Below are 26,414 nucleotides of genomic sequence, written 5' to 3' on the forward strand. Positions count from 1 at the left end.
CACACCGTCAGGTGGCTTGCGGAGTATGGATGTAGATGTAGATGTAGATAGATAACAGAGATGAACGACGGCTGCGGAGATGTTTACTGGCGAATAGACGTCCAACTTGAGCAGCGGACCGCCCAGATAAACCAAGCGGTTACCAATAGTGTCTCCTCAACGACCGTTCAGCGAACGTTGCTACGTATGCGACTCCGCATCAGGCGCCTGCTTCATGCACCCCTGCTGATGCTGTTCATAGGTGACGAAAGCTGGAATTTGCACGCCAGTATCACAAGTAGACGTCCACTGAGTGGTGAAGGTGGCCTTTTCAGAGGAATCACGTTCTGTGCTCCATCGGACAGATGGCCGTTGTAGTGTACGGCATCAAACGCCTTAAAGCAAATACCCAGCAAGCGTTATGGCCTGGGGAATGTTTTCGTAGCATTCCCTAGGTGATATCGTCATTTTGGAAGACAAAAATGATTAACACAGTGTGCATCTATCCTTAGGGACCATGTCCACACCTACATGCAGTTTGCTGTTCTCACGAAGACATCTACCAACAAGACAATGCAGAGTGTCACACAGCTTGGAGTGTACGTGTGTGGTTCGAAGAGCACCAACATGAGTTTACCGTACTCCCTCGGCCACCAAACTCATTGGACTCAAATCCAATCGAGAACTTGTGGGACCATCTCGATCGAGCTGTTCGCACCATTGATCCTCTACCGAGAAACCAAGCGCGGCTGGTCACTTCACTGGCGTCGGCATGGCTGCACATCCCTGTCTGTACCTTCCAGAACCTCACAGACATTCTTCCTGAACGTCTCGCAGTGCTCCACGCTGCAAAATGTGGTTATTCAGACTTCTGACAGGTGCTCACATTAATGTGAGTGGAAGTGCAATTGGCCTGAAATTTCACCCATGGCCTGTGGCTAGGGAATGTGGCACATGCATGATGTGGCATTGGCACGTTTTGCTGCAGATAGCTGGCCGCAGTGGCCGAGCGGTTCTAGGCGCTTCAGTCTGGAACCGCGCTGCTGCTATGGTCGCAGGTTCGAATCTTGCCTCGGGCATCGATGTGTGTAATGTCCTTAGGTTAGTTAGGTTTAAGTAGTTTCTAAGTCTAGGGGACTGATGACCTCAGATGTTAAGTCCCATAGTGCTTAGAGCCATTTGCTGCAGATGTAAGACGACATCCAGCGCGTCAATATGGTACAAGATAGAGAGGCTGAGCACAGCCTGTACCTTGGCTACCAAAATAACGTGATCTCAATCACCTGCAGCTTTCTGCGTGGGATCACGTCAAAAGTTAAATTTACAGCATTCCCGTTGAAGAACTAGAGCAGCGAATTGTACAGTATTTTTAAGATTTAAGAGATAATCCGCGGGTGTTTGAAAGAGTTCCTAACTAGGTGCAGAGACGAGTGCAGTATTGTGTCCAAATGCGAGGATGACATGTGGAACACATTCTTCAGTCTGTAGCAAAAAAAAAAAAAAAAAAATGGAAACTTGTAACAAGGTCTTATGGGACCAAACTGAAGAGGTCATCGTCCCTAAGCTTACGCACTACCTAATCTAACTTAAACTAATTTACGCTAAGGTGCCCTAGAGCACACGGCTACCCCTCGCTCAGTCTATATGAATATACAGTTAGCCGTAACATGTAACGACTTGACACAGTGTTATATATTTTCTAATGCGGGTCGTGGGTTCACTAGAGCTCAATTACGTGGAGATTTATTCGAAAATTTTACATTTCAGATACATTTACACTAACTACAACAATATTACATATTGAAGACAATGACGGCTCAAAACCACGAATTTTCAGTCATCTTACAAACGGCTCATTTACGGATCTAAGTCTAATGCAACGTTTTTGATTCTACACTCCTGGAAATTGAAATAAGAACACCGTGAATTCATTGTCCCAGGAAGGGGAAACTTTATTGACACATTCCTGGGGTCAGATACATCACATGATCACACTGACAGAACCACAGGCACATAGACACAGACAACAGAGCATGCACAATGTCGGCACTAGTACAGTGTATATCCACCTTTCGCAGCAACGCAGGCTGCTATTCTCCCATGGAGACGATCGTACAGATGCTGGATGTAGTCCTGTGGAACGGCTTGCCATGCCATTTCCATCTGGCGCCTCAGTTGGACCAGCGTTCGTGCTGGACGTGCAGACCGCGTGAAACGACGCTTCATCCAGTCCCAAACATGCTCAATGGGGGACAGATCCGGAGATCTTGCTGGCCAGGGTAGTTGACTTACACCTTCTAGAGCACGTTGGGTGGCACGGGATACATGCGGACGTGCATTGTCCTGTTGGAACAGCAAGTTCCCTTGCCGGTCTAGGAATGGTAGAACGATGGGTTCGATGACGGTTTGGATGTACCGTGCACTATTCAGTGTCCCCTCGACGATCACCAGTGGTGTACGGCCAGTGTAGGAGATCGCTCCCCACACCATGATGCCGGGTGTTGGCCCTGTGTGCCTCGGTCGTATGCAGTCCTGATTGTGGAGCTCACCTGCACGCCGCCAAACACGCATACGACCATCATTGGCACCAAGGCAGAAGCGACTCTCATCGCTGAAGACGACACGTCTCCATTCGTCCCTCCATTCACGCCTGTCGCGACACCACTGGAGGCGGGCTGCACGATGTTGGGGCGTGAGCGGAAGACGGCCTAACGGTGTGCGGGACCGTAGCCCAGCTTCATGGAGACGGTTGCGAATGGTCCTCGCCGATACCCCAGGAGCAACAGTGTCCCTAATTTGCTGGGAAGTGGCGGTGCGGTCCCCTACGGCACTGCGCAGGATCCTACGGTCTTGGCGTGCATCCGTGCGTCGCTGCGGTCCGGTCCCAGGTCGACGGGCACGTGCACCTTCCGCCGACCACTGGCGACAACATCGATGTACTGTGGAGACCTCACGCCCCACGTGTTGAGCAATTCGGCGGTACGTCCACCCGGCCTCCCGCATGCCCACTATACGCCCTCGCTCAAAGTCCGTCAACTGCACATACGGTTCACGTCCACGCTGTCGCGGCATGCTACCAGTGTTCAAGACTGCGATGGAGCTCCGTATGCCACGGCAAACTGGCTGACACTGACGGCGGCGGTGCACAAATGCTGCGCAGCTAGCGCCATTCGACGGCCAACACCGCGGTTCCTGGTGTGTCCGCTGTGCCGTGCGTGTGATCATTGCTTGTACAGCCCTCTCGCAGTGTCCGGAGCAAGTATGGTGGATCTGACACACCGGTGTCAATGTGTTCTTTTTTCCATTTCCAGGAGTGTATTATCGTGTACTTTCACCTATATCAGTTTTCGTTGTTAATTATGACACGTCCTGTATGGAACGGTATAAGGTGATTCATCTGAGCTGTTCCCTTCAAATATTTCCCGGGCCGTTTAAGCTACCGTAATAATGTTTTCATGCGCATGAATTGTAAGAAACTTCTCACTAGAGGACGTGGTTCAAATGGCTCTGAGCACTATGGGACTTAACATCTGACGTCATCAGTCGCTTAGAACTACTTAAACCTAACTAACCTAAGCGCATCACACACATCCATGCCCGAGGCAGTATTCTAACCTGCGACCGTAGCGGTCGCGCGGTTCCAGACTGAAGTGCCTAGAACCGCTCGGCCACACCAGCCGGCAGTAAAGGACGTATAATCTCTTTTCGTAGCTATATTAATTACAGAGTTTTCCCTATAAACTTCATTTTTTCAGAGGGAACTTCAGTAATTTCTGCTACTACACGGTCGAGTCACGTTAATGTGATTGTCTGCCAAAAGCCTGAATAATCACCTTTTGCAATGCCTGTGTTGGTCAGAAGTGCGATACCTGTACCTTCGGTCATGCATGCATGTCCTAAGAACACTGCATCGTACTTCTGACCAACATAGGCATTGCAATATCGTATTTATCCGCCGACACCGGCCAAGAGCTTACATTTAAGATGGTACCCCTGTACGGGAAAATAAATAATGAATGTACGAGCACAGGTTGTAGACACAGGGTTGGCAACATTTGGAAGTTTGGGTCTGGTCGTGAGTCGTTTTCAGATAGCCTGAGGGTAGAGCGACCGCTAGCGATAAGCGGGAAATACGGGTTCGAGTCTCAGTATACAGCAGATTGTTGTCCATATTCGCAACTGCGAATACATTTCATTTAAGAGTCAGTGAGGTTCTGGAAGGTACCGAGTAGGATGTGAAGCTATGCCGAGTCCAGTGCCGTGGCTAACTCCGCTAGGTTTCACGGTTGAGAATCCACGGCACGAACAGCCCAATCGAAGTGGCCCACAGATGCTCGGTAGAGTATAAAACCGTGGAGTTTCAGGGCCAAGGAAGTACGGAAAACTCATCCTGGTGCTCTGGGAAGCACGCATCTACATTGTGAGCTGTGTGAGCGTTGCATCGTCCTGCTTGTAGAGGCCGTCGTGCTGCGGGAAAACAAACTGCACGTGGGTGTGGAAATGGTCCCCAAGGATAGATACGTACTGTGTTGATCCATTGTGACTTCCGGAATGACAAGATCACCCAGGGAATTCCAAGAAAACATTACCCAGACGATAACGCTCCCTCCTTCGGCCTGGATCCTTCCGACGATTGTTGTACGGCGTTTGTTTTCAGACGTTTCACTCCATACATTCAAACGACCATCTGTCTGAAACAGCATAGAACGTTATTCAGCTGAAAAGGCCACCTGTCTCCACGCAGTGGACGTCCAGTCGCGGTAGTGGGCTGCAAATTTCAGCTTTCATCGTCGATGAACAGCGGTCAGCATGGGAGCTGTAAAAAAGGTGCCTGCTGCGGAGGTCCATATTAGAGTGCTGCAACGCTCAGTGTTTGACCGGTCAAGGCTCGCCTGTTGACGGGGGGACCGAGCAGCTCGTGTCCGGCCCCACAGGACTCGGCTCGGCCACGTACTCGCCCCATGTCTGTTGTCCGGATTCCGGACACGCGGATAACCGAGCATGACTGGTCACCGCTGACGTCTCACCTCGCCTCACCCCGGCTCGCTGCTCTGTACTTTACTGTACAAATCCAACGCCTCTCTCTCTGTCTGTCTGTCTCTCTCTCTCTCTCTCTCTCTCTCTCTCTCACACACACACACACACACACATACACACAATGTATTTATCTCTGTATCCTCTCTTTTAATACAAAAGTAACGTTTCCAAGAACGGCTACGTGACACAGCTAAATTTATAAAGCACCTGGAAAGTAAAATGAAATTTCAATACAATCGCGGATAGAGGGCGAGTCTCATTTCCAAACAGAAGACATATTTTTCCTTTCATTAATAGGAAGTGCTGTCCCTGTCCCTAACGCGTTCCGGAGTTAATTGGCTGCTGCGATTTCTTACTAACATGCTGGCTTTACTAAAGAATCTTTCACTAGGTTCGCTTGTTGCTAGGATACATAAAATACGTCTTGCAACTGCAGCCAGGCCTGGCAGATCTGTTTCGTGTCTGCTCCACCACTTTAAGATGTCATCATCATCTCCGGGGTGCATTAAAATGTAGAGCTCTACTTCGTCTGCTGCGTATGATCTGTTGTTCCTCCATTCCTTGAAACGATTTCTCTTTCTGGGTGGTGATGACTCAGTACGTGAAGGATATATGCTAATAAACAAAAGAGACAAGTAATACAGAACCGATGTGGAAATCATCGAAACGTTCCCGTAAAAACGAGGCGTTTTACGTTAATGAAATATTATACGAATTATAACATTCTCGTTGCTCTATAATACAATATCCACTAACTATGCAAAAACGATTATGTTAATTCATCTGTGGCCTCTTTAAATGGTCTCAGAAAATCCGTAGTTTCTCCTGCAAGCTCATTATCATATCCTCGAAATCTGTAAGCGGAGTCCTTTTCCGTCAGAAAGCAGCAACTTCGTTATACTGAGTGTGTGAGGATTCCAGCATAGTGTACAAGCTGTTCCAGCGTGTGCAGACCTCTTGTTTCAACGATGCTTTCAAAGACTAGCAGAGGCCACTCTTCTTAACGCACCTTACATTCATTTTACAGTATTTATTGTTGATGCGATGTTCGTGGTATGATTTAACAAGAAGTTATCTTCATCGAAAGTATGGCTAAGTGCTGTGTTTATGCAATGAGCAGCACAAGGAATCCTTTCGTGATTTTCCAAAGAGTTTACTACATTGGCACCCTGGTCGGAGACAAAAACAAAACTGTGCAACATGTTCGGCGAAATGTCCCAATCAGACATCCTCTCTTCAATTTATTTCATAATATTTACCCCCGTCTTCTTAACGTCCGGGAATTTTGTTGTAAATAAAATATTGTTCACTAGAGACCAATCTGTGTTAATGTAATGTGTTGTAAGCGTCAAATAGTGCACCTGATTATGCGAATCAGTCCACATATCAACTATCGCAGCATATGTTTTATTAATAACTTCCGCAAAAACAGAAGGCATTATGCTGCTTCGTATTGCATCAGCTTGTTCTTTGACATGTCTGCTTATAGTAGAGGAATGTGGCATGACATCTGCCACGTTAACTTCTCCATAATGCGCACCTAGATGTACTAATTCTTGGCCTAGTTCTCTGAAACATTCGCCGGAAACAGCATTAAAAGGTCTCATATCTTTAGCACACATTGCAACACACTATGCTGTAATACTATTTTTTATTACTGCCGGTATCCCTGAAGGAGCTGTATCTATGAGAGGTTTCCTGCAACTGTGTTTCTTTAAATGGGAGGTTCCCGTCTGGAAACACAGTAATGTGGAGCAGTTTATGCACGATACGTACCCAGTAGACGCACTGTTTTCGTCTACAACCAACAGAAATGTACTCCATACTTGGCTTTTTAGACCTTCGCATTTCTTCAATGTGTAAACATTGGTTTCAATCTTACGTCTTACTGCACTGGTTTCTTCGCGCTGCATGATTACAGATACACTGCAAATGAGAAGCCCGTAGTGGCTGTAGTCTCACACGGATAATGACACGTGTAATGTGTTTGAAGTTACGTGCTACGTGTTCGGTCACGCCATCTATGCTCGGTCACTAGAACTAGTGCGGGCAGCCTATCCAGTCAGGGTGTGCTCGCCCCATCTCGTATTTTGTGCTCGCTTACTCGGTCATGCAGGACTCTAGTCCATATATAGCAATGATCGCTGGATGGTCGCTGAGGAGACGCTGTCGGTAGCCCCTTGGTTCGTTTGGACTGTCAGGTGATCAACAGCTGCAAAACTATTCCCCCGTATACGCCTCCGCAACCGTCATTCACCCCTGTATGTGTGGCCCGTGGTGTGCCACAGTTGCCTTGGCGCCAGTTTTGGATAACGCCATTTTGCCATCTACGGTATGCTGTAACCCGAGCGGCACGTGAATAGTATGTAAACTTAGCCGTTTCGAAAATGCTTTCACCCTTGGTCCAAAAGGCAATGCCCTTTTGGACGTCAGATGAATCGCTGTTTCCGCATTACGACAACGACTGCATTTTTTTCCGGGTCCACCCGACGTGTTTCATGCACTTCTAGTACTGCCACCTGCCATCTGTATATGGTTATTGCACACTGACGTCGAACATAGGCAGTAGTCTCATTACTGTGATTGGAACGTGCAGTTATGCGATATTAGTCAGTAACTTACGACTGTCAAATGCTAGTATGGAATCGATGGATCTAGGAGGACCATATTCAACGCCATGGGCGACCCCGTGCGACTTGCCCTCGGTCGTGTGGGACAGTACAGCCACGTCACGTACCTTGAGTCAGGAAGACTAGTACCCACACGGACAGTACGTCGACCTATGGAATAGCACGGACTATCAGCACGGCCATCATTGTTGCCGGCCTGTGTGGCCGAGCGGTTCTAGGCGCTACAGTCTGGCCGCGCGACCGCTACGGTCGCAGGTTCGAATCCTGCCTCGGGCATGGATGTGTGTGATGTCCTTAGGTTAGTTAGGTTTCAGTAGTTCTAAGTCCTAGGGGATTTATGACCTCAGAAGTTAACTCCCATAGTGCTCAGAGCCATTTTGAACCATCATTGTTGCGGCTTCCCTTGACGCAGCAGCAGAGAGAGGCACGCCAACTGTGAAGGCCCAACAACACTGCTGAATACGGGAGTAGTTCCATGTAGTTTTATCAGAAGAGTCGCGGTTCTGTATACTTTATCACGATGGATGAGTCGGTGTTTGGGGGCTCTAAGAAGAGCTAACGTTGCTGGGTTGCATTCGTCATAGCCACACAGGCCCCTGCACCTATCGTGATGCTATCGTGTGCCACTAGGTAAACAACACGATCACCTGTGCTTTGCATAACCGGGAATTTGTTATGCAGGTGCTACATTTCTGACATGTTAAGGCCGGAGGATCAGTATTATCTTCGAGGTCTCTGTGATGTTATCTTTCAACAAGATAACATTGGATTGTGCCGGATGGTTATAATTAAACTTACGGTATTCCGAGTGCTGCAGTGCGGGCTGTATACGTCGCACGACGGTGAAACATCATAGGTATGTTCATTCATCGATACTGAAAAAAATAGGTCCAGTTTCTGCTACCAGGTGACGATATGGCGGTGTAAGCAGTCATATGTGATGTGGGTGCTGGAAAAGGGGAGGAACTGTCAAACACATGATGACGGTGGTTCTGGCATGTTCATTAGGATATGGTCGCAAGTTACAATATGAGTTCTGTTGTGTCTAGACAAGACAGTCTAGACACAGGGCGAGGAAGCCGAAAGGGCACGCGCTTAAATGTAGTGTTGGCAGAACTGTGGGGCAAGAGGAGGCCGAAATGCACGCGTCAACTCACGCAGGTCGGCGTGAGGTCTGAAACAGGATACGTAATGAATGCTATAAAGTAAAGTACGTAGCTTCTGGAATACTTAACTTTAATCCATCATTTGTATACAGCATTCTTGATGATACAAGTGAGACTCTCTCTAGAAATGGTTAATGGCGCCTTGCTAGGTCGTAGCCAGGGACTTAGCTGAAGGCTATTCTAACTATCTCTCGGCAAATGAGAGAAAGGCTTCGTCAGTGTAGTCGCTAGCAAAGTCGTCGTACAACTGGGGCGAGTCCTAGTACGTCTCTCTAGACCTGCCGTGTGGTGGCGCTCGGTCTGCAATTACTGACAGTGGCGACACGCGGGTCCGACATGTACTAATGGACCGCGGCCGATTTAAAGCTACCACCTAGCAAGTGTGGTGTCTGGCGGTGACACCACAAGTTCAATATGGTCTCCCGATTGAACAACATGCTGCATTCGTAACACGGGATGGTCAACAGTTGTTCACAGCATATCCTGTGTAATCAGAGCGGTATGTCGACGTGTGCTATCCTTCCGATCAGGAAGAATCCGGACACATCCCTGACAGAGACGATCTTTCATATATCCCCACAAGCAGAAGTCATATGGATTTAGATCTGGGGATCTGGAAGGCCACATTTCTTGAAATTGCCTACAGCTGAAACAGTCGTTACCGAAGGTTTCTCTAACCAAAACTTTCACCTGGCAGGCGGCATGTGGTTCAACCCCATCTTGCACAAAAATAGTGGTGTGCACACTGTTGCGTTCTTGCAGAGCTGAAATCACATGTTGCACAAGGAGGTCCTTATCACGTGCACATGTAACTGTACTACGAGGGGGAGTTGGAAAATAAGTTTCCCCTGTCGACTGTGGGCAGAGTTGTGTGATATGGGCGAAAGACGACACGGCAGGTGAACGCGCACGTGCAAGACACCGATACACCACTGGGTAGAGGTCGACAGCAATCAAGCAAATGGCAATGTCGCATTGCCTGTGCAAAGCGGAGGACAGCCGCTCAGTCTTTTCCCGGAGCTATGGAGAGAAGGTGCGTTTTGGAGTCGTGGTCAAAGGCGGAAGTGAGAGCTGTTATCCGCTATGAATGGGCACGTGGAGTATCAGGCACAGAAATTCATAACCGCCTTGTTGAGGTGTCTGGGTCAGGTGTGATGTCGAGGCAAATGGTGCGGAGATGGTGCCAGCAATTCAGTGATGGACGTCAGCAAGTGCAGTACACACCGAGACCTGGACGGACGCGCACGACCACTACAGATGCAAATGCCAGGAAGGTGGATGACATGATTAAAGCGAACCGGTGTATCACCATCGATGGAGTAGCGGCAGAACATGGAATCGGACATGAGTGAGTTCACAAGATCATCCACGACATTCTTCGATACAGGATGGTGTCAGCACGATGGGTGCCCCGCCAACTAACCCCGACACACATGGAAAAACACATGGCGTTCAGCCTGGAGCAGCTCATGCGTTGCCATGAATCTGGCAATGACCTTCTGTTTCGGATCGTGACGGGGGATGAATCGTGGGTCCACCACTACACGCCCGAATCGGAGGCCGCATCCATGGAGGGGAAACATCCGTCATCACCTGTCCGAAAGAAGTTCAAAAGCACTCTGCAGGTAAAGTGCTACTCACCGGTTTCTGGGACGCAAAGGAAGTTTTGCTGCTGGACTTTCTGAACGATGCAGCCATCAATGCTGCGCGGTACTGTGCAACTCTGTAGAAATTGAAAGAGCTGATTCGGAAAATGCGGCCTGGCCTACTCAGATCTGGCGTTCTGCTGTTGGATGACAATGCGAGACCACACACGGCGACGGCAACGCAATACCATATTGCAACTCTTGGCTGGGAGCGTCTATACCATCCGTTTTACAGTCCGGATCTCGCACCAAGTGACTTCCATCTTTTTCCTGCTTTGAAGAAGACTCTCGGCGGAAGGCGCTTTGGCAGCAATGCTGACGTCAAACAAGCCTTTCAACGCTTCTTCCGTATGCAACGCCCCGATTTATTCCTGGAAGGCTTTTTGAAGCTTATAAAGCGGTATGACAAATGTCTCAATGTACTTGGAAATTATGTAGAAAAATAAAGATATGTCTTATCTTTAATGTCTCATTCTCTTTTTTTTTCCTTTCACACCAACTCCAACCACAGTCAACAAGGGAAACTTATTTTCCAACTCCCCCACGTAGTAACAGGTTCAGGAGGTGTCATCTCCTCGAAGAGAAACTGACCGAGAATGAAGTAGCCTGTGAAACCACACCACACGGTCACATAAAATGACTACAGTGGATGTTCCTGCACAACAAATGTGCCTCGTCTGTCCATAGAATATTCCTTGGCCATCCGTCATCCATTTCCATGCGTGCCAAAAACGAAGGGCAAAGTCAAGGCGTCGAAGCCTATCTTGGGGTTTCATCTCGTGCATATTCTGAATCTTTTAGGGATACCAGTATAAAATGCGCCACAAAATCTTTTCAAACAGTTGACCATGGGAGGGACAGTTCTCATGACACAGCCTAAGTACTGGCTGCAGAATGTGAGGCGTGTGCTGCACGGTCGGCTATATCTACAGCAACTTCATCAACTGCCATGGGAATGGGCCGCCTCCCTGTCCCTGCTGCATCATCTGATTCATCTGCTTCTTCAAATTTCTTGATCGTATTCTTTAGCCAATTTTTTTGACATTGAGCCTCTTCGCGGCTGTGTCGGCAATATTACCGCAATGCAGCGCTACTATTGGTGCCTTTCTAATAAAACAACTTTACCATCAGTGCAGGGTCTTTCCTCTCAGCGGCCATTGCGTTTCGTACGGAAAACTTCAACCTTCTTAATCCTTTACACCAACAGTCACTTGACAAAATAAATCAACACACGTCGCCAAGCGACAAACAGCATATTGACATAAAAACAGGAAACATTTCACATTGTGACTGCTTGCAGGGCCATAGTTTCACCTGGTGGGAGAAAGTTGAACTATTTTTTTTATCAGTATACTCCAGGAGTGCATCGATTAATGAACATACCTACGACGTTTCAGTGTCCTGTGATGTGGAGAGCCAACACTGCAACATTCGGAAAACCGTTAGTTTACTCACAACCACACGATATGTTGCCTGTAGTGTCCTGATCTACCTCGATCTACTGCTACTGCTACTACATTCTCCAGATCACGTATCTTGAACCCTGGCACACAGCTGAAGCTGCATAGAATGACATAAACTGTACGTGTCTTCATAGAACAGTTAGACCCGTTATTGCTGTCACAGGTTAAAATCTCGATGTGCAAAAATTTGCACCTTGTATACTGTAAAATCTCTTAAAAATTTCATGATATACAGGATGTTCGGAAATTTCCGTTTAAGATTTCTATACTTTGTAGAGAGAACTGAGTAGACATTGTTTTGAATTGGAATCCATGTCCGGAAACGTACCGTTTCCATGCTATAGCCGTTTGAAAGCAGTCGGATAGGCTGATGTCATTTGACGTCAGTCCTACCTCTTTGACATGGTTCGAGCTTCATTCACGTGTCTGTGAGCGTTAGAGCAACATGGTTGAGTACACGTTTGCAGAGTACACCGACATGATATTTCTGTATGCCGAAGTTTAAGGTCATGGAAGAACTACTCGTCGCCTTTATCAAGATCGTTATCCAAAACGTTTGACTCCACCGCATACCCTTTTCGCCAGAATTGCGCAACGATTTCAAGAAAGCATCAGCTTTACCTTGGCAGACCTGACTGTGGGGCTCGAAGGAGACGCGCCACGCCCGAATTTGGAGAGGCCGTACTGTAAACAACAGTTTTTGTGAAAACTGATTCAGTTTACTTTTTGTTTCTTTGGTTATTAATGACTGGAATTCTAGAAAAAGTGACTTTCTGGATCAGGCCTAATAAAATACTTGTAAAAATAGTCGCATTAACAGCAAGTTTCCAAATACTTTTAGCACGGAAACGGTACGTTTCCGGTCATGGGTTCCAGTTCAAAATATTATCTACTCAGACCCCTCTACACGTCCTAAAAGTTTGTAATGGGAATTTCCGAACCACCTATATTCTTCATAATATGGTGTATATGCCAAATACCGTTTAGTTATTTGCTTAATCTAACTGACATAATTTAGCGTGATCCGTCTTGTCGAAGACTTGGACTTAATCAATAGAGCAGAAACAAATATTTTTTTAAATATAAAAAAAAATTGTATGTCTCATGTCTCCTTCACAGCCCAGCGAATGTTATTTGATCCCAGAATAAGTTATATGTAACGAACATGGATGTCTTTAATTCAGTAAAACATCATTCGGAGAAAGGGACTCTTCAGTTATCACTTCAGTCAATACGATATTATTATATGACTGCTCAGGGAAATCAATCGGGAATCATTTGAAGAAAAAAGATCGATATAATTCTTTATGCTTTCCCGGTGGTATGTTGGCATATTGAAGAACACCCGATTTTATTTTATCCCTTTTGGTTGGGGAAGACCGCAGCTGTTTTCGTAAATTACACTGTAGGGAATACATCAACCAGCCACAAATTTTCTTGAAGTGATTTTATTGTACCAGTACTAGTGTCTGGCCTGAGTCCGTCGTCAGGTGGTAGCGTTGACTTCTTTGCAAGTTCTACATTTGTGTCCTAATATACAACGAAATTTTTGTGATGCATGGTTTACATCAAAGGTGGATAAATTTAGAGAACCAGTATTCTACAAAAAATATCTCTACTGCATAATTCTCATAATGAATGTTAGGAAAATTGGAGGGATATATTGACAACTATTTTTCCTTACACTCTGTGAGATTTTAGCAGGATACCGAGCAAATAATAAAGCTGCGAAATAAGTGGTACATTCCTTAGGGTTCCCTGTCTGAACCATTTCTTTTTCTAGTATACATCGACAACTGAAACGTGTTTTTCTTCTTCGCTGACAATATTGCAGTTTAGAACAAATAAAACTGTACGGTAAATAATGCAGTGTATTGATTTTTGTTCAAGGTTGCAAGCTGGTGGAATGACTAACAATGCAATTAACCTCAGTGCATCCAATGTCGGACGTACAATACTGGCCGGTGTAACATTTTACATCTTCACAATAGTGACAATTAGCGAGGGATGTCATATCAGATTTATAGGCTTGAAATTACATGGAAGGCTTTTGTTAAAGGCACATAATTTTAATCTCCTGCAAAGCCAAATGCAACTCTCTGTGTAATCACAGTATCGCGCGCCATCAGTACCTGTGATACCCTTACCTTGGTTTAATTAGCATACATTCATTCTTTGATGCCATATAGGTGAATATTTCCAGAATACTCTGTTCTTTTAGAAAGCTTATTTGTGGCACACAAAAATGTGACATCGAAGCCATAAGTGGCGTTGATTCACCACCATCAATTAGGTCACTTAGACAGTTCTGGTGATTCTTATGTCCATGAAACAGTGTTGACAATATGCACATGTATCAAAACAAACAGTTGCATCTATTCAAAGAACACAAGACAGAACATACATCTATCTGGTATCTGGTAACCAATCTACCTGTGGCGTACTGAAGCAAGTCTAGCTCAGGGGAAGGTCGAGGGCGTACTACAACATGCTCACAAACTATTAGTAATTTATTAAAACTTGAACATGGTAAATACTTTGGAAACAAGTAATTTCCTCACTGATGACGTGAAACTGATGCTGTCTCTGACGCTTATAACATCTAGAACTTCATTACAGAATGGTAGTTTCACATCAGAGTGTAATTGTTTTTAACACGACATAATGTTCAGTATAACTGTTCGAGTCACATGCAGCCGATTCTGTACTACGACGATCCTGTCGTAGTAAGCGATGATTACAATTGATAGCTAATTACGGAGAGAATGCTGATTACATAGATGGTGAGCTGAGCGTCACTGCCCTTGTACGTAAATGACTTTCCGGCTCTGGTGGCGTAAGGAAACATCCACACTGTCACAGACCTGTTGACAATCAACACAAAAGGTCGTTAATGGTCTGGTGTGGTATTTTAATCGGTTACTTGATAGAACCGTATTCTTTTGACCGAAATGTTACTGGGAAATCTTATTTACAACTTCTCCGTGATGATTTGTTTGAGCTAATGGAAGATGTTGATTTAGAAACTAGACAACGAATGTGGTTCCAACAGGATAAAACAGCTCCCCATTTTGCTAAAAATGCGCGGATCGTTTTAAATTTACGGTACCCTGGTCGGTGGATAGGACGCGGCGGACGAATTCAGTGGCCTCCACGTTCACCAGACCTAACATCTCCTGATTTCTCCTTGTGTGGTTATTTAAAAAATATTGTTTATGAAAGACAGCCCACAATCCGAAACGATATGGAGCAACGCATTCGAAGAACGTATGCAGCCATACCAAGGGATGTGCTGCTCAAAACTGTGGACAACTTTCGCAGACGATTGACTTTATGCATTGAAGCAAACGGGCATAATTTTGAACAATATCTTTGTTGCTAATTTCGTTAATGAAGCACCCCTACATGTGAGAGGCAAGGGGACTCACACTAATGAAGCACCCCAACATGTGAGACGTAAGGTGACTTACACTAATGAGGCACCCCATGGGGACATCATTCTGCTACGTCCATGTCGTTGTTCCTGGGTAACGCTAAAAGTAGGATACAGTACATTTTTTACAAAAATAGCTCAATTTAGCATAACGAAGGAATTGCTGCACATTTTTTATCGATTTGACGCGTCCTTCTCGTATAATTCTAAATCAATCAGAGTTCTTCTTCAGTTTTACTTTTTCGCGATTTCAGTGCCATCTGTCAATGGTTTAAAAAAATGTTTCAGACAAAACTTGATTACTTTTTTATGGAGAATCCGAATCTGCAATACGAAATGAGTGTTTCCATTTAAGATCTAAAAGGTGCCCCCCGCCCCACCCACGGAGGTCACGTGTAGTATCATTTGATGTCTCCCTTTGAGCTTACGAACTTGTCTTACCCACTATTTTTACCCGATGTATAGTTTTCGAGATAATCTCATCCGAAACTTCAGATGGACCACCCTGTATATGCTCAAAGTGTGGGTTGTACTGCAAATAATGTTTTAGACAGTGTATATATATATATATATATATATATATATATATATATATATATATATATATATATATATTTGCAAGAACAGAAGGTGATTAATGAGAAGTGACATTTTCAAGCCTAAGTTGAAAGCTCTTTTAAAATTCCCCATTCTCTACTCATTATTAGAAATTTGAAGTAAAAACATATACAACAATGTTGTTATTACCGTGTTCTTATGTAATGTGTTTTACAGTTCGTATTACAGGCTTTTAGAATTGTAGATGAGAACGTAGTAGATAAAGTTTTGAAAGGTAGTCCATATCTGGAAATGTACCGGATGGATGTAATGTAAGTTTGAAGATTCGATCACTATAAAATTTCACTCTGACTTCTGTGCTCTAAACAGCACGTGGCATGGGCAATGTTTCCAGTACTGGACGTCGGGTTGTCTTCTACGTGTCGAATGATGGCCTCTTCAAAGTCGAGAAAGCGGCGCGTCGTGGAACATCACCTTTCTAGTTGTGAACGGACGAAAATGGTACGTGATGTCATAATCACTACAGGGACTGACGACGGAGTCCTCTTCTTACTTTGTGGGCCTACTGTGAAGTGAGATTTTTGAAAGTGATCCAACTTTCAAACTTATTTTATACCCACGCGATACATTTCCAGATGTGGGTTGCTCAGAAAGCTTTGCAAAGCCTTTTCTACAAACCCTAGCAGCTGTAACAGGAATTATGAAACAGCCTGTAGAAAGTATTTAATGTTATTCACTTACTACAACGAGCTCTTCGTTGATCTTGTAGCAGTTCCACAGTGGTTCTGTGAAACGAAGAGGTAGAGACAGCGATATTAGCGTCTGCCATGTACTGTACATTGGGTATCAATGTATGCAGAATCCCCACACCCCGGAGGGTCGCACTGGACAGAGCGAATGGTGTACGTTACCTGTACGATATGATGCCAGCGATGCCGCTGTTGTGGTAGACGGTGGACGTAGCATCAATAGGTGGGTTCAGTGTAATTAGCTGCATACGCACTGATGGTTTGTGAAAATTGCAACACACTCATGGGATGGCCCACAAAAATCTTAACTGTTTACAAAAGCGCACCAGCAACAAATGATTAAGATTGTAGAGATGTTTTTTGGCAGAAGCCCTACATTGTTAGCGAAAAGTACTCGCGGTTTTTACGCTAAGCTACTAAAGATACTGCCTAGACTACGCTTGTCTGTCCTCTTGTGGAGTATTGCAGCTCATTGTGGGACCCGCAACAGATAGGATTAACAAAATGTTCAAAGAAGGGCAGCTTGTTTTGTATAATCGTGGAACAGGGGAAAGAGCGCCACAGATATGATACGCGAATAGCGATGGCAACCATCAAAACAAAGGCGTTTTTCGTTGCGGCAGGATCTTCTCATGAAATATCAATCACCAACTTTCTCCTCTGAAAGTCAAAATATTTTATTGGCGCCCACCTATGAAGGGAGAAATGATCCTCATTATAAAATAAGAGAAATTCGAGCTCTCGCGGAAAGATTTAAGTGTTGGTTTTTGCCGAGCGTAATTTGAGAGTGAAACGATAGAGAAATAGCTTAAAGGTAGTTCGATGAAGCCTTTGCCAGGCACTTAATTGTGAATTGCAGATTAATCATGTAGATGTAGATGTAGATGAAGTTCCGCTCCTGAAGAGTCGTCAAACGAAGAAGAAACATCAGAGCAAGCGTCACTCTGTCTCATCGAAGTCAAAAGGTGCAATATCAGCAAATGAGTGAGTTTGAACACGACAGAATAACCGGCTCCCGTAAAACGAGCTTGTCTTCCTATGGCATTTAGAATCTTATAGATGTGCTGCTACGACAATGTGGCTATGTGCAACCAGTGAAGAGAACAAAATCAAATCCAGTGACGAACGGGTAATGACTGGTGGACCATAGTACGGGATGAGAGCTGTCTTGGGAGTATGACGGTAACAGGCCGTATTGCTTCCCGTAGTAACAGTCTGGACCACTGCAATGCATGTGGACTTGTCTGCGTCGACAGTTCGATTCAGTCGGCTGCCAGCTGGTCTGGTGGCACGCTAGTCAGCTTCCACTGTCTGTAAATTACATACGGCACAGACTGTAAGAATCAGATGAGTACATGAACGAATTGATGGCATGCTCACTGACAAAATGTAGTTTATTCGAATCAATACCACTGAAATCTCTCCCACTACAATGGGCGCATACGTGTGACATCCTACCATGGCGACTACGTTCTGGAAGATAGCACTGGTGAGCGACATATCGGGGAAATACCGAGTGCGATGGTTTAAGAGGCTATTGCAAATAACATGTAATCTCATTCCTACTTATTGTGGGCTACGTGAACGACAGAAATCGCCTCGGGTACATTAGGGAGGTTTCGGAGCCAGATGTAATCCCGCTTATTTTGGAACTTCATACGCTGTATCTCATCAAGGCCGTGGCAGACGACATGCTGTAAGAAATGGGAAATCTTCCTCCAGTAACAACATGTACCGCTGATTCTACGCTCGCCTGACATGTTTCCCAGCTAACATGGTCGGGATGTGGTTGTTCGGCAACTGGTTCGTCACGAACCTCCAGCAACCACTGTTTTAGTTCTGCGGACTCATATACAAACTGCGGGGTCGAAAATTCCTCAGGAACATATCCAGACCCTATTTGGTTGCATAAAATGACGTTAAAGGCTCTGACTGCAGCGTGTGGGTGCTTCAAAATTCAAATGGCTCTGAGCACTATGGGACTTAATATCTGAGGCCATCAGTCCCTTAGAACTTAGAACTACTTAAACCTAAGTAACCTAAGGATATCACACACATCCATGCCCGAGGCAGGATTCGAACCTGCCACCGTAGCGGTCGCGCGGTTCCAGATTGAAGCGCCTAGAACCGCTCGGCCACACCGGCCGGCTCGTGGGTGCTTCACATGACACTGAATTATCGTAGTCCGATATCAAGTACAGTTCTGTAAGTCTAATCATTCGTGTTTTGGTCATGTATGTCATACGTCCCATAACGTCCATTTGCGCTACGTACATCCATATCGGTGTATCAGTTTTCATATTCATCAGTTCATTTAGTGTACTTCTCACGGAATGTATCTAATGGATGAATGAATGTGTAAGCTGCAGCTACCATTATGATGGAAATTCATTAGAGGCATTGAACGAGTGACAGTATATAACATCAAACAAAAAATTTATTAGAAATTGCTTTAATAGTTAACTTCTTTAAACTACTATAAACTTTGGTATTTACTCAAGAAACATTTAACACATTACATTTGCAGAGAAGTTGCTACTTTCAAAAAAACGTGCTGCATCTTTGGTCGTAACACATGGTTGCTGTTACCGATCAATTTTTTTGTTACTTACATAACTGAATCAATATTTGTCAATAATGGTCATCTGCACCATGAACAAATCAGTAAGAATGACAGCACATTTACAATGAACGTTATTACTTGTCATGGATCTAACGAGAATTTTCAACACATGAATTTAAATAATCAGATAGTTTATAGCAGATGTGGTTAACAAGGTATTTCTTAATAGTTTCCTTTGAATTTGTAGGAAGTTTCGTTATATACCATTACGTATGATGGGAGTTTGTTGACGGAATACAAAACTCCCCTTAGAAACATAGACAGGGAGACAAATATTTTTCACAAGTTTTTATGGGCCGTTAAACGCTAACCTTCCTTCTTTTATTATTGCAGTTGAGTAAATCTCCTGTCATCTAAAACAGGTTTCATCATTATCAACCATAGATCTCTGAGAAGATCTTTGTGACATGACTGTGAAGTAGTCCTACTGATCGCTTGTGCTAAATATATACTGTATCTACTTTTGCAGTATCGCCACAGGAAATAATTTCGTAACACAGTAGGGACTTGAAATAGTATATGCTAAAGTACTTGGTAACGCAATTTTCTTGGGCTTCAATCCGAGTGGCTGTCTTGAAATTTCGTAACGTTATTGTGAGTGTCGCTCTCATCATCTTCTAGAGAATTTCTACGCAGCCATCCGGATGGAAGCCAGAAAGGATTTCGTCAGTAGTTTATGCGGGGAAAGCCTACATTCACAGCTAAAGTAGAGGGTGGCACAAGGAAACGGGAAATTTTGAACGCTGCAGTGGCAACAGGTGTTCGGTACTGATGCGTAGTTGCTGTGAACGCGTTGCCATTTAGTTAACGAGCAGCAATGGAAGTGTGCGGAACGTTCTACAGCTGCAAGAACGTTTTACAAGCGGGGTGAAAAAGTGACTGCTGCGGAAAGGGTATTTCGACACCATTACCAGCTAGGACGTCATGAACGCGCCCGATCTGCTCGTGCGCTTACAAGGTGGGTGCGTAATCTTGAAGAAACTGGTTTAGCCTCGAAAAAGAAGCCTCCAGGTGGCGTTCGAACGGTACCGTACGTTACCCAGACAGCGCTGCAGATGTACGAGTTTTCATCGAGAAGGGACCTCGCCGCTCCGTTCAGTGACATGCATCTGCGCTACAGATTGGGCTACGAAACGTACAAAGAATACAGCACGAATTACACTTCCACCCCTATAAGTTACAGATTGTGCAGCAATTAAATCCAACTGATGCTGTGTCGCATAGAGATTTTAGAGAACGGGTGTTGATTAGAATCTAAAACGACGAGGATGTCATTAATAACATATGGACTTCAGACGAAGCCCACTTCCACCTTAACGGATGCGCCAACAAACAGAATTTCTGTTACTGCTCACAGGAAAACCCTTGAGAGTTTCACGAGTGCTCATCACATAGCGCCAAGGTTACAGTATCATGTCATTGTGTCAATGGATCTTACTTTTTTAAACGTGAGGATGGCATTGCGGTACCAGTAACATCCACTCGGTATGTTGATATGCTTGAAACACTTTTTACCCTGAGACTGAAGGATCTCAGCATCGAAAACAAGTGGTTCCAGCAGGACGGAGCCACGTCGCATACTGCTCGACAGTCGTTAGAATCTCTGTTGATCTGTTGTGTACATGGGGCAACGGCTGGTCTAGTATTTAACAACGAAATTCGCCAACAGCGGTGCAGCAATATATCGTTGCTCCTATACCAAAGAAGGCAGCAGCTACAAAATGTGAGCAGTACCGAACTCTAAGCCTAATATCACATGCATCAAAAATTCTCATAAAAATAGTTCTGAAGAGAATTGAAGAGAAGGTGGAGGATATGCTGAGTGAAGATCAGTTTGGTTTCCACGCCCGGGTTCACAGGTTCGATTCCCGGCGGGGTCAGAGATTTTCTCTGCCTCGTGATGCCTGGGTGTTGTGTGCTGTCCTTAGGTTAGTTAGGTTTAAGTAGTTCTAAGTTCTAGGGGACTGATGACCATAGATGTTAAGTCCCATAGTGCTCAGAGCCATTTGAACCATTTTTTGTAGTTTGGTTTCAGAAGGGGATTGGGAACAAGAGAGGCGATTCTGGCACTAAGACTCGTTATCGAAAAGCAATTACAGAAAAATAAACCAACTTATATTGCCCCAGACATGGAAAAGGAACCTGATAACGTTATCTGGCAAGAGATGTTCAGAGTGCTGAGGAAAAGTGGAATAAAGTACAAAGACATCCGTGTGATACTCAGTTTTTATAAGAGTGAGGTGGCAGTGATTAGGAACTGTCACCAGGAACAAGAAGCAAATATTAGAAAAGGGGTAAGACAAGGATGTGTTCTCTCTCCTCTTACATTCAATGCTTACATCCAGGAAGCTATAGAGCAAGTTCGAGAAACTACTGAGGTGGGGATCAAAATTAATGGGCAAGAAATAGACAATCTAAGTTATGCAGATGATATTGCTATAGCCACGGAGACAAAAGCCGGCCGGTGTGGCCGAGCGGTTCTAGGCGCTGCAGTCTGGAACCACGCGAAAGCTACGGTCGCAGGTTCGAATCCTGCCTCGGGCTTGGATGTGTGTGATGTCCTTAGGTTTAAGCAGTTCTTAGTTCTAGGGAACAGATGACCTCAGATGTTAAGTCCCATAGTGCTCAGAGCCATTTGAACCTTTTTTTTTCTTTTTTTGAACGGAGACAAAAGAAGATCTAGAGGAAGTCCTCAGAACTATGGAAAAAATTCTATGCAATCAGTATGGAATGAGATTAAACAAGAAAAAGACTAAAGTGATGGTATGCAGTACAGGAGCAGAATATGAACCTCTGAGAATTGGAAGAGAGGAGCTGGAAGTGAAAGAGGAATTTACTTACCTGGGAAGCAAAATCACAAGGGATGGTAGAAGCCGGAAAGAAATTGCGAGCAGAATACAAAAGGCCAAAATTGCATTTAATCGGAGAAGGAACTTACTCACCAGCAACAACATCAGTCTGAAAATAAGGAAACGTATCATGAAAGGTTTCGTTTGCAGTGTGGCCCTATACGAATGTGAAACTTGGACAATTGGAAGAGAAGAGAGAAGACGGCTAGAGGCTCTGGAGATGTGGTGCAATAGAAGAATGATGAAGATCAGCTGGAGAGACAAAGTAACAAATGAAGAGGTGCTTAGAAGAGTACAGGAAACCAGATCTCTGTGGAGGCACATTCAAACAAGAAGAGACAAACTTGTAGGGCACATCCTACGACACAACAACATCATTGGAACAACAGCAGAAGGAGCTATTGAAGGAAGGAATCGGCGGGGGCGACCGAGGATATCATACATGCAACAGATCATGAATGAGGCTGGATGTAACTCATACGTGGAAATGAAGAGGAAGGCAGACAGAATAGAGGAATGGCGCTCTGCTGCAAACCAACCTCAGAAGAAGAAGACCAGTTTCGACATTACATTATGCCATTTTCAGGCCCCCTATGCATCTCTCAAAAATAAACGATATTGGCATACTGGGCCATATGTTCCTCGACGTCGTGAATTCTAAACCGTATCCCGACTGTTTCCTCCGAAGACCAGATAGCAACATCTTGTACTTCAACAGACCTGACGTGAGGCCTCCAGAGAAGAAAAAAATACCTACGCTCCTGACAGGGGCGCATTACCTGTACAATGTGGTGCTTGCGGCGCAGCTCCTGGGGCAGGCGCTGCACGTGGCACCAGTAGGTGGTGTCGGAGCTGGGCACCCGCACGTGGCTGGCGCGCACCTCCAGCGGCCAGGCGTCGGCCGGCAAGCGCGGCGCCGCGGCTTCGTTGCGCAGCAGCTGCGCGCGCTGCATGGCGCGCTGCACGCCGGGGGCGCTCACGTTCAGACCCGCCACCGCGAACAGCCGGCTGCGTCCGCTCGCCCACACCACGTGCGTCGTGCCTTCCTGCACACCAACGACAAAAGCTTTTATTGACAGAGTACTGCCATACTATATAGTGCCAAGAATTCTACACACTCGCAAAATACACTACTGGCCATTAAAACTGCTACACCAAGAAGAAATGCAGATGATAAAAGGGCAATCATTGGACAAATATATTATACTAGAACTGACATGCGATTACATTTTCACGCAATTTGGGTGCATAGGTCCTGAGAAATCAGTGACCAGAACAACCACCTCTGGCCGTGATAACGGCCTTAATACGCCTGGGCATTGAGTCAAACAGAGCTTGGATGGCGTGTACAGGTACAGCTGCCCATGCAGCTTCACCACGATACCACAGTTCATCAAGAGTAGTGACTGGCGTATTGTAACGAGCCAGTTGCTCGGCCACCATTGACCAGACGTTTTCAATTGGTGAGAGATCTGGAGAATGTGCTGACCAGGGCAGCAGTCGAACATTTTCTGTATCCAGAAAGGCCCGTACAGGACCTGCAACATGCGGTCGTGCATTATCCTGCTGAAATGTACGGTTTCGCAGGGATCGAATGAAGGGTAGAGCCACGGGTCGTAACACATCTGAAATGTAACGTCCACTGTTCAAAGTGCCATCAATACGAACAAGAGGTGACCGAGACATGTAACCAATGGCACCCCATACCATCACGCTGGGTGATACGCCAGTATGGCGATGACGAATACACGCTTCCAATTTGCGTCCACCGCGATGTCGCCAGACACGGTTGCGACCATCATGATGCTGTAAACAGAACCTGAATTCATCAGAAAAAATGACGTCTTGCCATTCGTGCACCCCGGTTCGTCGTTGAGTACATCATCGCAGGCGCTCCTGTCTGTGATGCAGCGTCAAGGGTAACCGCAGACATGGTCTCCGAGCTGATAGTCCATGCTGCTGCAAACGTCGTCGAACTGTTCGTGCAGATGGTTGTTGTCTTGCAAACGTCCTCATCTGTTGACTCAGGGATCGAGACGTGACTGCACGATCCTTTACAGCCATGCGGATAAGATGCCTGTCATCTCGACTGCTAGTGATAAGAGGCCGTTGGGTTCCAGCACGGCGTTCCGTATTACCCTCCTTAACCCACCGATTCCATATTCTGCTAACAGTCATTGGATCTCGACCAACGCGAGCAGTAATGTCGCGATACGATAAACCGCAATCGCGATAGGCTACAATACGTCCTTTATGAAAGTCGGAAACGTGATCGTATGCATTTCTCCTCCTTACATGAGGCATCGCAGCAACGTTTCACCAGGCAACGCCGGTCAACTGCTGTTTGTGTATGAGAAATCGGTTTGAAACTTTCCTCATGTCAGTACGTTGTAGGTGTCGCCACCGGCGCCAGCCTTGTGTGAATGCTCTGAAAATCTAATCATTTGCATATCACAGCATCTTCTTTCTGTCGGTTAAATGTCGCGTCTGTAGCGCGTCGTCTTCGTGGTGTAGCAATTTTAATGGCCAGTAGTGTATATGCTACTATCTATACCTAACTACTGTTCACTACCTGCCAGCGGTCGACAAACCTATGTTGTTGTTGGCCTTGCCAACCGAGCTAACCCCAGTGGGAGTGCCCCTGGCACTGGGCTGGCCGGAGACGTTAATCGCTGCAGAACTATCCTAAGGGGTTTTCGTAGCTTATCCTACAACTAACCTATTTCTTATCTATACTGTCATTGTCGGTGCTGTTCGGTGAAATGTGTCCACCTCCCCCCTAATCAGAGACATGGCGGATCCCAGCCGTGAAGTGGCTGGCCAAGTTCATGTCCCGGCGGAACAGGAGACGCGCAAGGAGTCTAATTCGGGTATGAAGTATTATCGATTGTTCCGTAAAAATTATTTGAGAATTTTACTGTAAATTGCATCTGAAAGTTTGTGGACATGAAAGGTGTTCTCATGCCTGAGCAGATGGTGCGTGTCGTGGTTAGGAAGTTGTTGTCGAAGTTCCTCTGCAACGTCGTCGAAGAGGAGGCACTCATACACCACATGGTATGGAGTGCTTTGCACGGCACCACAGTCACACGCAGGTGTAGCCCGCTTCCCGAACCGACATAGGTATGTTAGGTAGGATCCATGTCCAGTAAAAAAGTGCAGCAGTCCTCTGGTTGGTCTGAGACATTTAAGCTGTAATCGCTCCTCAATGTGTGGTAACAACTCATACGTTCTTCGCCCCGTTTCATCATTGTCCCACTGCTCTTGCCACAATTCTTCCCCCCTTCTTTTTATTGCAGGCTTATCCCCAACGTATACCCCCATTACTTCCACTATCTTTTCCGTCCTCTCCTTCTTCATCCAGTACCAGGCGGCCTGTTCTCTGATTTTTATGTCAAGGGGACAGAGCCCCGTCAGTACTAGCAGTGCCCTCCCCCCCCCCTCCCCCAGGAGTTGTTCTGTATGCCCCTACCGAGTGCAGAAGCATGTTTCGCTGCACCCTCTTTACGGCCGTAGCAGGCATAACCCTCGTGAGCCTGTGTGCCCAGACCCCTAACCCGTATCCCACGATTGAGGTTAGGATGCTGTTATGATATAATTTAATTAGGTCGGGTGGAAGATGAAAGCGTTTGTGGCCAATTCCAATTACGTTATTTAGCGTTTCTAATGATATTTGTATCCAACCCCGATAGCTGAGTGGTCAGCGCGACAGAATGTCAATCCTAAGGGCCCGGGTTCGATTCCTGGCTGAGTCGGAGATTTTCTCCGCGCAGGGACTGAGTGCTGTGTTGTCCTAACATCACCATTTCATCCCCATTGACGCACAAGTCTCTGAAGTGGCGTCAAATCAAAAGACTTGCACCCGGCGAACGGTCTACCCGACGGGAGGCCCTAGTCACACGACGACAATGATCTTTGTGTTACGGTGTCAATATATGATGCATAGTTCCACCTCTTGTCGACGACTACACCTAGATATCGGGCCTCATGGCGCCGAAGAGCTGGTGAGCCGTTAATCCTAACAGTTGGATTCCTAATAAGTTGTCCTTCAAATAACAAGTATGTGGACTTGCTAGTCGCAATTGTCATTTTTGCTTTGTGGCACCAGACCGTCAAAATAGATATAGCTCTTCCAACTTTTGGTTCTAAGTCCTCGAGGCTACGGCTGCTAACCAACATTTAAAAGAACACAAAATCTCCAAGACTGGCAATAGCTTACGGCAGCGCGAAACTTATCACAAACTTAAATGTCAGGTTCTTGTAACACGCGGTACAGTCACACTA

At 45.7% G+C, this 26,414-nt stretch overlaps 1 protein-coding gene across 1 annotated transcript in view; it reads right to left on the reverse strand.

The window, feature by feature from the left end:
• Window positions 1–26,414, reverse strand: part of LOC126184029 (dopamine beta-hydroxylase) — a 144,465-nt gene that overhangs the window by 38,319 nt on the left and 79,732 nt on the right. Inside the window, exon 3 of the mRNA XM_049926386.1 lies at window positions 22,913–23,179. Coding sequence (XP_049782343.1) covers window positions 22,913–23,179 — 267 coding nt within the window. The remainder of the gene's footprint in view (window positions 1–22,912; window positions 23,180–26,414) is intronic.

The sequence above is a fragment of the Schistocerca cancellata genome, chromosome 4, assembly GCF_023864275.1.
Source record: "Schistocerca cancellata isolate TAMUIC-IGC-003103 chromosome 4, iqSchCanc2.1, whole genome shotgun sequence".
In the NCBI taxonomy this organism is placed as follows: domain Eukaryota; kingdom Metazoa; phylum Arthropoda; class Insecta; order Orthoptera; family Acrididae; genus Schistocerca; species Schistocerca cancellata.